Genomic DNA, 16471 nt, shown 5'->3' with positions numbered 1-16471 from the left:
TTACCTAATTTGGGTCAAAAGATTAAATTATTGTTTTTTTTAAATAATTTTTTTTATATATATAATCAGTTCAAATTGCATTCACAATATTTTTCAAAATAATCGCAATATGACTTTTTGTCCAATCCGTGCAGCCCTAATTTATGCATACTTTTCTAATGAGCTGAAACGATTTATCGAAATGCTAAGGTACAAATCCAGGATTATAACTGGCTACTGTGATCATATGTTTGGAAAATCCAGTTTACAAATATTTACAAAAATACACTCCAATGATATTTGTGACACGCACAGCTCGTCACGCAATATGAAGCTCTTGTAACAAGGAAGCTCTGGTCAGTTTTTGGACAAACTGAGGTCTGTCTGGTTTCCCTGTTGAAAAGTCCTACATTGCTGGTCACCAGCTGTGTTTTGGATGCTGCTGTCCCTACCAGGCTTCTAAACTAGCTTAAAAGCTAGACCTCCCCTTAATCAAGAAAGACCAACATTTTTTAAAGGTGTAAAACAAGGCTATCCTTTTCCACCATCTAGACCAACACCAAACCAGCTTGGACCAGCATGGAAATTCATTAAGCAGGGTTACTCAAATACACCTCTCTCAGGACCAGTACATGCTGGGAAACCAACACGAAGACACTGACATTGACTGAAACCTGTCCACAGTTTACCCTTCTGGTTAAACGTTTACAGAAAATGCTCTTTCAACCCTCACGACTATGAAGAGGGAGTTAAACAGCCATGTTTTTTTACCAAATATGCTGCAGTGAGCACCCTGGCACGTAGAATGTGTCAGTATAAAAAGTAATGCAAGAAAAATATCAGCAGCTGCAATGCCAGAGAAGCCGGCTTGTATATGGCACTCTTTCTCTGTTACATAACCATGTGGCCTTTTGTGAAGGTCATAGCTTCAAAGAACTATACCACGGAAGCAAAAAATAACACTGTAGAATGTAATTTATTTTCCTTTCTTTGGGGAACTACACGACTCACAGGAAAACTATGCCACTCTCCAACAAAACAGGACCAGGTGCGAGAGAGTTTATGAATGTTAACTGTTGGTTTTGGTGTGTGCCGAATGGCTTCCCTTGGAGGTTTTGGACATCCAATTTCACACAGAGTACCTTTGGTCTGGCACACAAGTATGATCACTGCAGAGTTACAACAGAGTTTAGAAACCAAAATAGGCCAAAGATGGCCCTCTAAATTACCTATGGTTTGAGTATGGATAAGATCTCAGGAAAAATCTTTGTTACTTTCCCATTTCCATATAATTATTTTATATATATGCCATGGTAAAGAACCCTCTATCATTTCAAATGCCTAACTTCCCTTTGCTAAAGATGCAATGACCTCTGGCTTCTCAGAGTGTAACCAGGGATCGTCTAGGCCTGAACACAAAGCTCCAAGCTGTGGGACCCTAGCTAGGACACAAGCAGTGTTACATGCTTTTCTAATGTTTCCAAGTATAAAAAAAGACAATGCTAAATTCTTCCACCTCATCTTCTATTATTTGATGATAAAGCATTTATGGTTTCAAACAATCTGAACTACCTGTCCAGAGCCTCTTCTTAATATAAAATGGATCATGCCAGCACTTTTCTCTCGCTTTCTCTTCTAGTCTATTTCAGTCTTTTATCTTGTCTGTACTTGCATATGCAAAGACTAAATAGCAATGTTATACAGTCATAAATCAGAGGACTACTGAGAGAGCTGTGATGATTCAGCTGAACCAACAGTATGGGCTGACAAATAAGATTTTGTCTTTGCATCCATTTAAGAATAACTGTGTGTGCTTCTGCTCATAATTTCATTTCTCCTAAAAGTTGAGAATCTCCTATTGCAAGTTACTGAAACAGTGGCTCATCATATACAGTCCCTAATGGATTTTAGATCTTAAGGCTGTCAAATTAAAGTTCGAAATTCAAATATTCATTGAATTTAAGATATAAATATACATTAAAATGCTACAATAAGCATTAGAATTTCGAATGTGTGCCAAGCAGTAATGATGACTTACAGGCCGTTCAGACCAACCGCATTCTTGGGATAAAACAGAGGCAGTGCAATGAATAAAATAGAGCGCAGTTGTCTTGTGAAGCATTTTAAAGGTTGAATTTCCTTTTAAAATACAGCGCTCCTGCATCGACACTAAAGAAACAGCAAGACGCAGCGCAACAGTCAAAGAAGTCTTTCTGGCACATGCTTGCATAGAAAAAGATGCATTCAGAATGAACAGCCGCTTAGGTGGAGGAGGTCTTGGATGCTGTGTCTTGACTATGTCTTGCTCTCTTATCAGCGTGCATTCGGAATGAATAGCCCCTTAGGTGGAGGTCTTTGGAGGTTGTGTCTTGCTCTTTTATTAGCATGTTTTCAGAGTGAATAGCCCCTTAGATGGAGGACTTTGGAGGTTGTGTCTTGACTATGTCTTGCTCACTTATCAGCATCTCACTGCATAAGCATTAGTTACATACATACAACTGTATTTAATGAAAAACACTGTGGTACCGCCAATATTACGAAGCTTGAGTCTGTGGTAGTACTATGGCACCAGTATAAACTACTGTGCCATTCTAATTTAGCATATAACCTCTACTGAAGTGTTTCTTTTCTCGTTTTACTTTTTCACTTAAGATTTGAAAATATGAACAAGCTAAATCTTTTGTCTCTATCCTTTTACGCACTTATGTTAAAAGTCATGTTCTTTACAATAAACAATAGCTATAACACGGTACTCCTTGGTATATATTGATCCGTAGCCCCTATTTTGAATGTAGGAGACAACGTCGATTTAAAAATCAGATGTCTTGTAGCTTTTTTCCCCTACATGAAATAATGTCTTTATAATTTGAATACAATTACTACACATATAATGTATATACCTGGTCTATACTCGGTATATACTTTGAATTTTGGTAATATTTCAGTGAAAAATTCAAATTTTGTTTCTCAGCTATGTTGACAGTATTAGATCTTATTGCATGCTTAGAATAAAGAGCCGTTTACACTTACAGCAATCTGCAATGACCAAAGGTCCAAAAGTCATTCATTTTCAAAGAGATGTTGCGATTTGAGATAAGATGTTCCACAGTGACCGCAAGTAACAGAGCACAACTTTATGCAGATGCAAAGAGATGCAATGCGGCAACTACCAGTGGAAGTGCTGACAGTGAAGCTCATGGAATCCACAATCGAGTAGCTATGCCTACTAAGAGGCCATTCAGATGAAACCAAAAACAGCTAGACACAGTGTAACGAATAAAATAGAAAATACGTATTTTAAAACAGTGTCTAAAAACGCATTGCTCCTGCGCAAGATGCTGAAAAAAAAAAAAGATACAGTCCAGTGTTGGTTTTCATAAAAAGACGCAAAACACATCTGGTGTAAACGGCCCCTTACAGTACAGCTACTTGGCAACCTCCAGCAATTTAGCCGCTGTCAGTTTGAATGCCCGTTAGGGCTTTAGTATTCCTCAATAGCACAAAATGTGATATTTTGTTAGTATCAGATAAATACCTGTGACCTAGTTTCAGAGTTAAGATTTGAGCCTTTGAGGAAACAGCTTGAAGTCAAAGTTTTCCTCAGGAAATGCCTCGTATTCATTTTGTGGAATAGTGTTGATCTCCACTTGGCACCATAGCAACTGCCTTCTAAGTGTCAAGAACAGCCTGAGCTCTTGCATTTGATATGTTGTTGAGCAACAAACTTATAAAACTCAGTGATAACACATTTGGCATTGTGCTAAGCGTGGGTTTTAGGAAGATGAATTGCTAAGAACAGCAGTTATTATTTTACACCAGAAAACAAATGGAAATCCTTTTTCAACACTGCAAAGAAAGACGACTTTATCCACAAGCTCTCGATATTATTTCCTTATGGTAAGGTACCTTAGTGGTATCTACAGCTTAGATTATCCCTACCAAATGTTAAGAATTTAACCTTCAGATTAGCAGCCCAAATCATAAACCATTAGGCTACAATCATCTTTGCCAGATCCTAGTCCAATTAAAAAAATAAATAAAAAAAAAACTCAAATATGATATACATTTTTTAAATGTGATATAGCTAAATCCAACATACTGTTATTGTATGAACTTAAGCTGTATTTTCATAACTTGCAAATGCAAATCTATCTATTTATCATACATAAACAAACCCTCTTTTTACTTTCAACCAAGGCTTTTTCAGGCAAACATTCAAAGTTTAACTAAACAAACGTTCCTTTTCTAGTTCAATTACGAATCAAAACAGGCTTAAAACTGAGCTGAAATTGGCATGACAGCTAAGATGACAGCACTTATCGTAATTCAGCAACTGTAACATTATAAATCTTGTCAGGCATAACAAAATGGGCATACTGACAGGAATGTAGCTGTGTTCTGAGAGGTATTAACACAGCCTCACTGCAGCTAGTCTTGTATTCTTTGCAGTAATGTCATACTGAATATACTTGTTGCAGTCAATATTGACATTTTCAACTGTGTATCAGTCAGGCTGGCAGGCAGCTAGCTTTATAGTACGTAGTAAAAGATGGCTGAAAGTGTCAGACTGTGTGTTTTGCTGACGCTCCATATTCTCTCCAGTCTGTTGGGGGTTGTTGTCTAGGATGGCCTGGGCAAGAAAGGACCAAGCGTTGTTTTGTTATTTTAATTGCTTGTCTGACACCTCAGATGCCCAAGAGCAAAGTCACGGCGCCGACAAGGAGCCTCTCTGGGGTCGCAGGTTTCAACATGCAAACGCCACCAAAGGCATCCCCACTCCAGGCACTGCAAAAGTGTTGAAGAGAGCGTGTCTCAGCATTTTGACCCCAGAGGGATCTAGGATCACGGTACACACAATAAAAGGAGAAAGATGAAAAGGCAGAGAAACAAATAGTGTGTTTTGGAAAATCAGGTATGAATCGCTAGCTTGGATAAATATGAGAGGAAATGGAAAGAGAAAAGAGATGAAAATCAGTAGATAAAAAAATAGGACGCATATGTAGAGAGGAAACACATTTTTTAGGGCAGTGGAGGCCGGGTTTTCTGGAGGAAAATGGTGCCTAAGCTAACAGGAGCATATTTATTCAGTACCTGGCTTTATCTAATTACCCTGCTGGGTTATTCCATGTCAAATAAACCAAATTTCCCCAGCTTAAAAGATATACAAAAATGATGAGGAGAGCCAACATATTAAATGCCACCGATCAATATTTACGGAGTTATCAATTATTTTGTAAAGGGGTGTCAAACGGCCCTTTCCCACTGCAGGAACTAAAGCCTGTTTTAGGTACTTTTTCAGAACTACTACTTTTCGTTGTTTTCGCACATGAGGAACTATAGATCCTCTTAAGGCTAATATATAATTACTAGGTGAACAGGCTTCACTTGGTTTGCCTACAAATGATGACAAAGTGCAGTGACGTTTTTGCTCTGCCAAGGTGTGCGTTTGGTGAGATTTCTCCCGTTCACGCACATCTCTGAAATTCTTGACCTTGGAGAACTCAGCTGGTTGAAGACCATTGATGATTGGTTAAAACGAATTGTGGGCGTGGTTTGGACATGGCGCTTTTTATTTACAATCGCACGTGACAGCTGAGGAGTTGTTACCTAGGTTACTATCATTAAAACGGATAACTTTGAAGCCCGCCTCTAAGAGAATGTGCAGGAGTATACTTTTTACATGATTTGCAACACAAACTCTACAAAGACAGCATCCACGACAAATGAGTAGGGAGCGATTGGATTTTTTAAAAGTGGAAGGGGTTCCGTGACAAGTTTAATAAAACAAAGAAGCGACACAGTGCTAGTAGTGGCGGTCCACGGAGAGAAAAACCTGCATTACTGGCTTTACTTGTGGCTGGAACAGTACGTTAAACACCGTGACAACACCCTAAACGAACAAATGTTAAAACGACGCTGTTTGTAGTATAAACGCCACCTTCATTCTTCTAGGGTGAATCAGTTTGTCCAGGAGAAAAACGTTCAACTTCTTCCATAGTATAAATCAGGCTTTAGCCGTTTAGAAGGACTTTTTAGCTCCTACTCTGAGGTAGGTATTTTGTTTGGGAGAAGAGAGACTGTGGGAGGTGCTGCAGCCTATGACTGGTCAATTAGTATGATGCAAAAGCAATGAGAAATGCGAAGAGTCGACAGCCACCATGAGTAAACAAACCTGTAGCTGCTAGCCTGCTACTCTGAGGATTGCGCTAATTTTCCAATTCCCTTAACAGAAATAACATAAAACCAACAAAGTTTCCAGAGAGTATCGCCTGTTTCACATATTATGTGTGTGCGAGGGGTGAGCAGAGCTGCTGTGTGACTTCAACGGAAGACACGGTTTGAGTTTATCGCATCTGTACTGTGTTACTATACAGAAAATAAAGTGGTTTCTGGATTACTACATTGAATTTTTCCTGAGATAATGGGCGTAAATAATAAGATGTTTATCGAGAGTGGGTAATTGCAATCTATTATAAACTTTACCATCATGAAATCTAATTTACATGAGGAAAGTGTTGTGTGCCTGTTACAACATGGTTAACTTGCATCAAGATGTCTTTTTTTAAGTCAATGGGCGAGTAGTTCAGAACAGTATTTTATGTTGAGTCATAAAAGCCTTTATTGTAAAAGATTGTGTTGATAAATTGGTTTACAAATAGGTTTTATTCAACATGTTTTCCGCTTAGTTCACCGTGTACTGCGTGGATAAAATAGGCTAGGCGTCTCAACTCTCCTTTCACTACGGCTTCAGGGACTCAGCACCGCATGGCTCACACGCCCAGTGTTAAGACTGTAACCTGAAGACACAGTTTGTGTAAAACAGCCCTAACTCCGATTCTGGCGACCTCCATCTGTGTTGTTGATTTTGTTGTTGTTGTTGCTATTAAACTGGGTGTGCAAACAACGTTAAAAGAAAAATGGTTTACACAAGATGACTTTAGCATCCCTGGTTCATTATATTTCAATTATGTGATTCCAAAAATGGGGGGGGAAACTTGTTGTTTTTCCAAAGTATAAATGCTTTTACCCTCAGAAGTACTGAAAGAAATCTTAATATCCTTTCAGATTCTTGTTCAGAAGAAAATTTCATTTGGACATCTCAAATTCAAGACTCTATATGGTTAAATCCATGAGATATGGGGCTCCATGCATAAATTGCATAAAATTTTACACATTTTCAATTATCGAAACCAAAAGAACATGGCTTGATTTAGTTACCCATAGTGTCTTCATAATCTCATTGACCATTTAAATTTAAATGTAACAACCCGTGTTTCCTGATTTCTTGTCATTATATCAGAAGCAACTTAAAGTACAGTAAATTAAGTGATACCTAAAGGTCCACTCAGTACAGTTTTGTTGATGTTGTCTTGGGACATACACTGACAACTAGTGGCGTGGATGCAGCATAATTCAAACGCAATAGCTTTCAGTTACTGACGTCATTGCAGAAATTCACTATTCACAGCAAGCCATAATTAATTAAATCCCTTAGTGAAAGTGTCCAATTGACCTTTTTTCATGTGACGTCACTGTATGACCGCGCCGGCATTTTTGTGACCAAAATTCCATTTACCTTCAATGTGGGATACGGCAAAAGCCAGTGAAAATTTTGCTTGTTTATAAATCTTGAAAAGGTGATACAGCCGTTTAATTACCTGAGTAAAAATTTTATTTTTCTTTCAATAAAGTTTTATCTTTTAAGTGACATGGCTTCATTTCGCCAAAGTCAAGCAGCGATGAAGGGGGAGACCAAAGATAAAAAAACTTGTGGGTCTTTTGCTCATCTATTCAGACATGTCAGTTATCTGTAAACGTGTCAACTATATTTATAACATCATCGATTGTTAATCGATGATGTTATAATCATCGGATACAATTAAACTGGAAATGCACATAGGACGATGCTATTCATAACACCCATACTGTATAAAGGTATATCATAATTGTAACACATTGTAATGAGCAAAAAGCACTATAATGTGAATATATAGTATATATTTAATGTGTATACACTAATGTTAGTCAATAAATAACACATCAAAAACATAATGAAGCACAGACTTTATTCAAACCACCAGACTACAATGTAAACATATTTGTCATCTACACTAATATGCCTCGGTTGCATTCTGTGTATTCTTCATGAGTTAAAAGCAGCTCTTACATTCATACAGACAGATCATCACAGACGTTTTGTAATATTGTGACCAAATCAGAGCTGAAAACACACACACGAGTAACTTCTGAATGAGAGATATTTACGGTGATGTAACAGTAGGCGTGTACTCGCCAGTCACACATCAGACACTCTGGCGTACGGAGGTAAATTGTGGATAAAAATATATTTAAATGTCAGCAAGAGTAAAAATTGCCAACATTTGTTTTTCCATTCACCGCCATAGTTTCCTCACGCTGATGGTCACAAATAAGCCGGCTGTGGGGAAAAAGTGATGTCACTGAAACAGGTCAATAACAGGGCGGTTACTGAGATTATTCGGCTGGCCGTGTGATCCTAACATGGCAGCCCCCATGAGGGGACCCTTTCCATGTAGAATAAAACCAATTTCATAAGGTTATTGATATGACTGGAGTCTTCATCTCATGTAAGTAGTCATGATTTTAGATGTATGTTTCACAATTACAATTCATTTCTGTTGAAGTAAAACCTTTTAAATGAGTAAAAAAGTGCACCTTTAATGATAAAAGTATCATAAAATTAGTCCATATGACTCGTGCACTATATTCCCTTCTGAAGCATTGCAATCTCAATTGACAAAAAGTTAAGCTGTTCACTGATATTCTTACCCCCACCACAGCTCGTAAAAATCTGAGACTGCATACATTCAAATGTACTGTGATCATTCATGTGACATGCAGGAACAAATGGAGTTTGCTGTACGTTTATGAATTAAACACAAGCATGAGAGAGATTGTTTTGAGCACTTAATCAGTCCACAAGCATAAGGCACTTGTGCTTTCTACAGTATATTAAAAATAAATAAATAAATACAAATCTCTCCATGTCTGTTTTTTTGCAAACTGCTCCTTTAAATACCATGCTAAAGTTCACAGTGAAGATAGAGATACATGAGAAGATATCAGAGTAATAATATTCATACACATCTGATGCTAAATAGTTTGCGGATACAATTAGACAATGTTTAAATCAAGCTCTTTCTGAAAACTTGGATATATAAAAAACTTGTAGGTCTATTCTAAACTTATTGCATGCAACTCATCCAAAGTTAAAGCCAATACTCAATACCCAGTTGGAACAGTGTGCAAGCAGGCAACTGTGCACTTCACAAAACATGTTCCTCTCATTAGGTCCACATGCATGCTAGATCATGTTTGAGGCCACAGTCTGACAGATAAACAAAGCTAAAGGTGGTGCAATGCACTCAAATTTGGGCCCACACACATACAGTATCACAGTGATCTTTCCAAATAATTAGGGACACTCAAAACTCAGTGCAATGATTCTGCATTATTGCACACAATCTAGTGTATATGCCTCAATGCAGCACATAGGCTTTCGGTTAGAATGCAGTGTCACAGTGCCAAATCACAACATTCTGTCAAAGCTAAATTGCTGAGTTAACATGCTGTAACAACACAAAGGCCTGCAGTGAGCACAAAGAGGTGGATCAGAGGTCCAGGATGTGACACCTTGTAGTGAGTTTTCATAATAACATTCAATCAGAGTTCACTGCATTAATTAGCCATAACAGAGATCCTCCTCTGCATTCATTAGATCAGCTCACTGTTTCACTCATTACTTAATGTAGAGAGAGATGCTACACAACAAGCAGGGAATGGAATACACGTAACGGGATTAAGTATTTAAAATACAAAATATACATAATAAGTAACTGTATTCCACTACAGTAACAATTTAAATAATTGGTAATTAGAATACAGTTACATTCAAAAAGTATTTTGAATCCTGAAGAGATTACTTTTGCATTTTATTGTCATTTGTTTCATTTAATATTTAGTCCTTTCAGATGGAAAACATTTATACATATAAATGATGCGATCCAAAATGTATTTGAACAGCGGTGAAACACTTTCTTATGATGTGTTACATTCATACGAGCAGACAGAGAAGTAAGTTTGAAGTAAGTTTGGAGCAGATGAAATAGAAATAAACCTTGTGTAAATTGTCAGCTTTACGCTAAGCTAAAATGCTATTTCTAGCCATTTTACATGCACACGTTACCAGGCACGATCATATTTTTTTATCAAGAATATTCACGTTGGATCATAATTTCTTTTTTTCTAGTAAGACCTTTGATATTAGGGCAAAAATCTTATTCTTGATAATAATTTTTGTATTGTTTTCCTGTAAAAAGATCTAAAAATCCTAAAAACAAGATCAATTAGATTGATCTTGTTTTAGAAGATATTTAGGTTTTTCAGAGAATGTATTTTTAACATGTGTATTTTGTCTTACTGTACTGGCAGAGTTTTTATAGTCAAAACAAGTGAAAATATCTACCAGTGCTGAAGAAGTAATCCAAAGTATTTAGAATACATTACTGACCTTGAGTAATCTAACGAAATACGTTACAAATGACATTTTACAGCATGTATTCTGTAATCTGTAGTGGAATACATTTCAAAAGTAACCCTCCCAACCCTGACAACAAGCATGCAGTACCGGGCCAACACAGATACTGGCGTTGGATAAAAATAATTAAAAATTTCCCAATAAAAGACATTCGGTAATCATACTCAAAGGACCAATTCACCCTAAGTTGTAAACTTGTTTTTCAGGTAACCTAAAAAAATAATCTAAATTAACTGTTTTCATTCAAGTCAAAAATATTATTTAAAATGACTGAATCAACCTGACTACATTAGGCTGCACCGATGGAAGTAAATTGACTGTCGTTCCAAACCCATATGACTTTCTTTCTTCCGTGGAATGCATAGGTTAAGACGTTAAGCAGAAATCAATGCATGGGAAAATTATGCAATGAAAGTGAATGGTGACTTAAGCCCAAAGAACGCTTCGGTCAGATGCGAACACAAGGCATCTGCGTACAGGTTGCATGACGCAAATTTCACCATCAGCAGTGTGCTCGAGCACTGAACACGTGAAGCCCGATTTTTCTAATCATGCGTACTCTGGACACGCAGTATGCGCATGTGCCTGGAATTATTTGCGCTAACTAGTGGGTCCACAAGGTTCCAACACTCACCGTTGAGCCGTTGCTGTCACGAAGAAGCGCTAGGAGATATAATCACCGCTAAACAACAGGAGACGAATTTGGAAACAACAACAGTGCATGTTCACGTCAAGAGCGTGTGTGGGAAGAGGTCAGGAGATATCTTCATTTGTATAACTCGAGTCTGAAGGAGTATCAAGACATATTTATGGGTCTAAACTCTTGAAGATAAATAGTCCAGTCCCTCATAGCAGTCGTAGCACACGTCAACCACCTGTGTTTGCGCGCACGGTTAAATGAAGTATTCTTCGAAAGGCTGGCGTTCAACTGTGCGCAGGCGCTAAGCGTTCGCGCCAAGATCAAAATATACTTTGGGCTTGAGGCTCCCTGTTATCAGTCCCTAACAGTCTGCCTAATGTCTCTTATTGACTGACTAAATGGAAGACCAATGGAAGAAACATTCACACACTTCACCTTTAAAAATGGTTGTGTTTTCTCTTTATCTGAAGCTGTTGCTATGTCCCGAACTATATAAAAGGGTTTAAGAAGAGCAGATTAATTGCCACTGTTGGGTTTGGGCAACTATTGTTTAGCTTTTATTGGTATCCCAAAATACACCATACAGACGGTGCTCAGACAGCATGGTGAGGAAGATTCACAAGGGTGCCTGGATGGGCATTAAAGTCCACTGTGCAAACGTCCAATTTGTGCCAGGCGACACTGCCCACCCCCTTAACAACATGATAAATGACAGCCAATTTGTTTCAAAGCAGAGGCCTTTGGCACAGTTTAATCATCAGTCATTTGAAAATTATTTTTTATTTAAAGAAATCTAGGTCACATATTTCACTGGCATAGAAATGGGTTAAAACTGCTCATCCTGGATTCTAGAGCAAAAGGGAAGGTCTCATAAGCCTCATGATGCATGACACATCATCAGGGCAAGGGGCAGCATTGTGTATATATTCCAATTAAAATCAACATGAAATGCTGTTCGCAACCAAAATCAGGGCTGGGCAAAATGAGAGAAATATGTTCACAGCATTTTTATAAACAAATATTGCGATATCCGGTTACATTGTCAACACCCCCGGCCGAAAGAGCGTGAATATTCTTTATTGATTTTGCTGTAAAGTTACATTTGTTTACTGAAACACGAGAAGTTATTTCTAAATTCAAATTGCACTTCAAACGAATAGAAAGAGCGATTCAAATAATAAAGTGGTCAAAAATGTGTGTATAACCACCCTTGCATTTGCCGTCATGCTAGAGGTTGAACATTACTAATACAAATTAAGATCTAAAGACAATTCTAAATGTAAACATAATAATAATAAGGATGATAACAATTACAATTGAAATATAAATATAAATCAGTTTTAGGTCTGTCAATGAGTGTCCCAATCGGCATTGTCATATTTGTCAGATATCGCGATATCCGATTACATCGTCCTATCGCCCAGCCCTAACCGTAATGTGACTTATTTCAGAGTGAAATGGGATATCCAACAAGAAAAAAGCCAAATTTTTGTCTAATGTGCACTAATGAATAGTGCGCAATGAAACCAGGAACATGCATCAAAAGAGTAAAAGGGTCAAAACTGATTTCTTGTTGACTTTAAAGAGAAATATGCTCTTTAGTAACAATTTAAATATGGTACTTTAAATTCTAAAACTATAAACATTAAAATTTTAACCGATAAATTGAAATACAAAACACAGAACTGTAAATGTCATTGTGAAAACTCTGGCAAGACTTATGTTCCAGGACATTTCAAACAATATAAAAAATATACTAGTGACAAAACTTTTCCTAGTTGGCCTATATTTATCCTATTGTTTGAAATTACTGAGAGTTTCACTTAATTCCAATTTCCATTACAAAATTCAAGTTATAATTATGATATTAATGTTTTTTAGTAATCAGAGCACATATCGGCACATATAAAGTGCAGAGTCAACGATGAGGAAAGAGGCTGATGCAAATCTGAAAGGCAAACGTCACAGTATCGACAGTTTAACAGGTGATAAGCTTGTTTGCTTACTGATGGGAGCAATGGTCTCATGGTCAACTGATCAATCACAATTCGGTTTCAACACCAGCCATTCTAATGCCCCCAGAAGCCTTGGTTTCATGATATTAAAGATCTCCAACTGCTTCTTAAACAGGTACAAAAGCAGCTGACCTCAAAAGTGTCATGCTGCTTACTAATCTAGTTTGACTGCTAATTGATCAAAATAATAAAACTATGGAAAAAGCACTATTTAAACCACATTTAAGTGAATATAGCAAAGTTTCCACACCTTTTGACCAATGAATTTTCCAGTCGATAGTGATTAATAAATAAGGATTCAAATCATTTTATAGAGATTGCACTCACAAAAAGCAATATCTAGACAGCAAAATATTTTAGAGCTCAGCACAACTAGAAAAAAAAAAAAAAAAATGATATTGGCAACAGAAATGTCCATGACCTATACAAGCCTGAAAATCACAATTTAAAAATTCCCATATATTTTCAGGTTTTTCATGACTGAGGGAACCCTGCTATAAACTAAATCAAGGATGAGTGACCATATGTACCAGAAGCACATCAGGCAGAAGTTGATAATCAAACAAAGGGCTGTATAAACAATCAAACAAGATGGTGGAGAAAAGAGTGCCAGAACAAAGACCCTGCTCTGATCCGGACTCAAATGTTTATTTCCCAAGTACAGGGACATTGAGATGAGAGAAGACATGATCAAAGCTGCATTGCAATATCATCCCTTTGATATGCATGCATTTTGGCAACAGTTGCGCATCTGTTTAAGTTTCGAGACACTGTAACTCACCACTGTGTCCTGGGTCCGGGATGGGCATGGTGGGCTCCAGGTCCACTTTGTTGTCGCATCGTCCGAGTCCCTGTATCAGCTGTTCTAGTGGTAACTCGGAATTAGCGCTCGGGTAACACCTCAAACCGCTCCCGCATCTCGGCGTGTAGACGCCGCATAGCTCGCCCTTCTGCCTGGCGCAAACCGGACAGCAACCGCAACCCGGTTCCCTGACTATCTCTGCGCAAGATGAGGTGGTGAGCTTGGGACACGCCGCCTGGCGATCCGCGGTGCAGCTCGGGCAGCGGAACACGATCTCCCCGAGCGAGCTGTGCAGAAGCAGCAAACTGCAGAGCAATGCAGAAAACATTCCGTTATCTTTAAAGACTGATATATGTCAGGATTCTACAAGCGACTTCAGGTAGAAAAGTACAAGTGCGTTTGGGGACAGGTGAGCTTTGCCGGAGATCTCTGCAGGGTCCTATTTGCGGTCATGTTCCTCCGAAATGACATCACGTCAAACGCCAGTCAAATCACAAGACTATCAATTGTTGGCTGTTTCATCTACTGGTTTCTCGAGAAATTAATCTTTTGTAGGAATATTTCTTAGAATGTGTATGCTTGAGTATTTGTTTTGGCTTGCACAGCTGTTTTGTTTCTTGAGTTGGTTCTTAAAAAAGATTACCATAGTAACCAGTTCCAGCCAAAATAACATTATTAGCCTTCTACGTGTAAAATAACACTGTAGTAACTTGGTTTTATGAAATATATGTCAGGTAAAAATTTTTAAAAATAAATAAATAAATAAATAAAATAAAAAAAAATTCAGAGATGACATAAATATTTTCTATGCTTTTTTTACACACTTTAAGATCACATATTATTTTATTATTATATATGATTTTACAAACAAAAAAGTTAACCAGTGTTAAGGGGGTCGCACACCAGACGCGTCTGGCGGACGACATGGCGCGTTCTAAAATTCGAAACAACTGTTTTCAATGAAGGTTCGCACACCGCCGACGCCACCCGTCGTCTATCGGCGGCGTCCAGCTACTACTCCGGAGGCTGCTCAAATTTCTGCAGTGCCACGGAGTGCAACTTGCATATTTTCCATTAAATTCAACCCAAATCAAAGGACATAGATTATTTACTTTAGCGTTCTTCATTCTTGAACAAGGGAAAAACCTTGGTAACTTTTGTGTGTACTGTCTGCAACCTGAACCGCATCAACGTGCCCCGTGTTTGATACCTGTGCCATGTCCTAGCCGCAATGCAGCGTGACGCTTCTCATCTGGTGTGCGAACGCCTTTAAGTTAGCTGTTTGAAAATAGCAAACTAAGCTACCAAAAAAGTAGCTAAGCTAATCTTAAAGCTATCCTTTTAGAGTAGCTAGTTACATACCATGGTATTTATTTACATGGTACTTCAAATAATGCCATGGTACATGTCCAAAAACATTATAATGTAATGGTACTTTCAGTGTTTTTGTATACTGTTTTGATACTGCAGTACAGAGTCATTCAAAAGCTTTACGGTTTATTATACGCTCAGCCGATTTATTGGAAAGAACCTATTCAAAAGAGTGATTCATTCACGAATCAGTCATCGGTAGTTTTGATTCTAAACAGCTGAAAGAAAATGCCAAACTGCTGAAATATCGTCAGGAAAAATAACATTCTAGCATTTGTAAATGCACTACCCCAATACTTAATAATAAAAAAAAATACTGGGAGCCTGGGTATCTCAGCGAAGCTGTCGCTATGTCCCGAATCCAGGGCGTGCTGAGTGACACCAGCCAGGTCTCCTAAGCAACCAAATTGGCCCGGTTGCTAGGGAGGGTAGAGTCACATGGGGTAACCTCCATGTGGTCGCTTTAATGTGGTTCTCGCTCTCGGTGGGGTGCATGGTGAGTTGTGCGTGGATGCCGCAGAGAATAGCGTGAAGCCTCCCCGCTCACTACGTCTCCATGGTAACGCGCTCAACAAGCCACGTGATAAGATGTGCGGACTGACGGTCTCAGATGCGGAGGCAACTGAGATTCGTCCACCGCCACCCGGATTGAGGCGAGTCACTACACCACCACAAGGACTGTGACCAGCAAAGCCCACCAAACAAGTCCAGCAGCAAGTGCCCACTTCCATGATGGACTGTGAATGACGCAATTGAATCTGGCTCCCTATACACAACTACATATATATGTGTATATATTGAAATATTTGCAGTAAACCTCAAATACTAAAATACTTATAAGCAACAACCTAAAATCAATAGTTTTATATATTTCCATCGTTTATTTGATTACATCATGTGCAATGCTTCATGGGATTGCAGTTTGTACACGTGTGAAAAATGGTACATACACAGTCTTGTACCTTTATCTTTTTGTTCGATTTTCAAATATTGTTTGCTTCAAATCAAAGTTAGTAATATTGTGATTCACATCGGAGTTGGTTGGTTTGGTTAATGGCTTACTGTTGCTATGGTTACCTCCTCCAGAA

The 16471-nt window shown here is 38.2% G+C and overlaps 1 protein-coding gene across 1 annotated transcript in view; it reads right to left on the bottom strand.

The window, feature by feature from the left end:
- The window catches only part of LOC127447382 (insulin-like growth factor-binding protein 2-B), a 45359-nt gene extending 30654 nt beyond the window's left edge, over positions 1-14705 (bottom strand). Inside the window, exon 1 of the mRNA XM_051709227.1 lies at positions 13992-14705. Coding sequence (XP_051565187.1) covers positions 13992-14340 — 349 coding nt within the window. The 5' untranslated portion in view covers positions 14341-14705. The remainder of the gene's footprint in view (positions 1-13991) is intronic.
- Between the last annotated feature and the right edge of the window lie 1766 nt (positions 14706-16471).

Source organism: Myxocyprinus asiaticus, chromosome 10 (genome assembly GCF_019703515.2).
Source record: "Myxocyprinus asiaticus isolate MX2 ecotype Aquarium Trade chromosome 10, UBuf_Myxa_2, whole genome shotgun sequence".
Taxonomy (NCBI): Eukaryota; Metazoa; Chordata; class Actinopteri; order Cypriniformes; family Catostomidae; genus Myxocyprinus; species Myxocyprinus asiaticus.
This window is presented reverse-complemented; position numbering and strand designations above follow the sequence as displayed.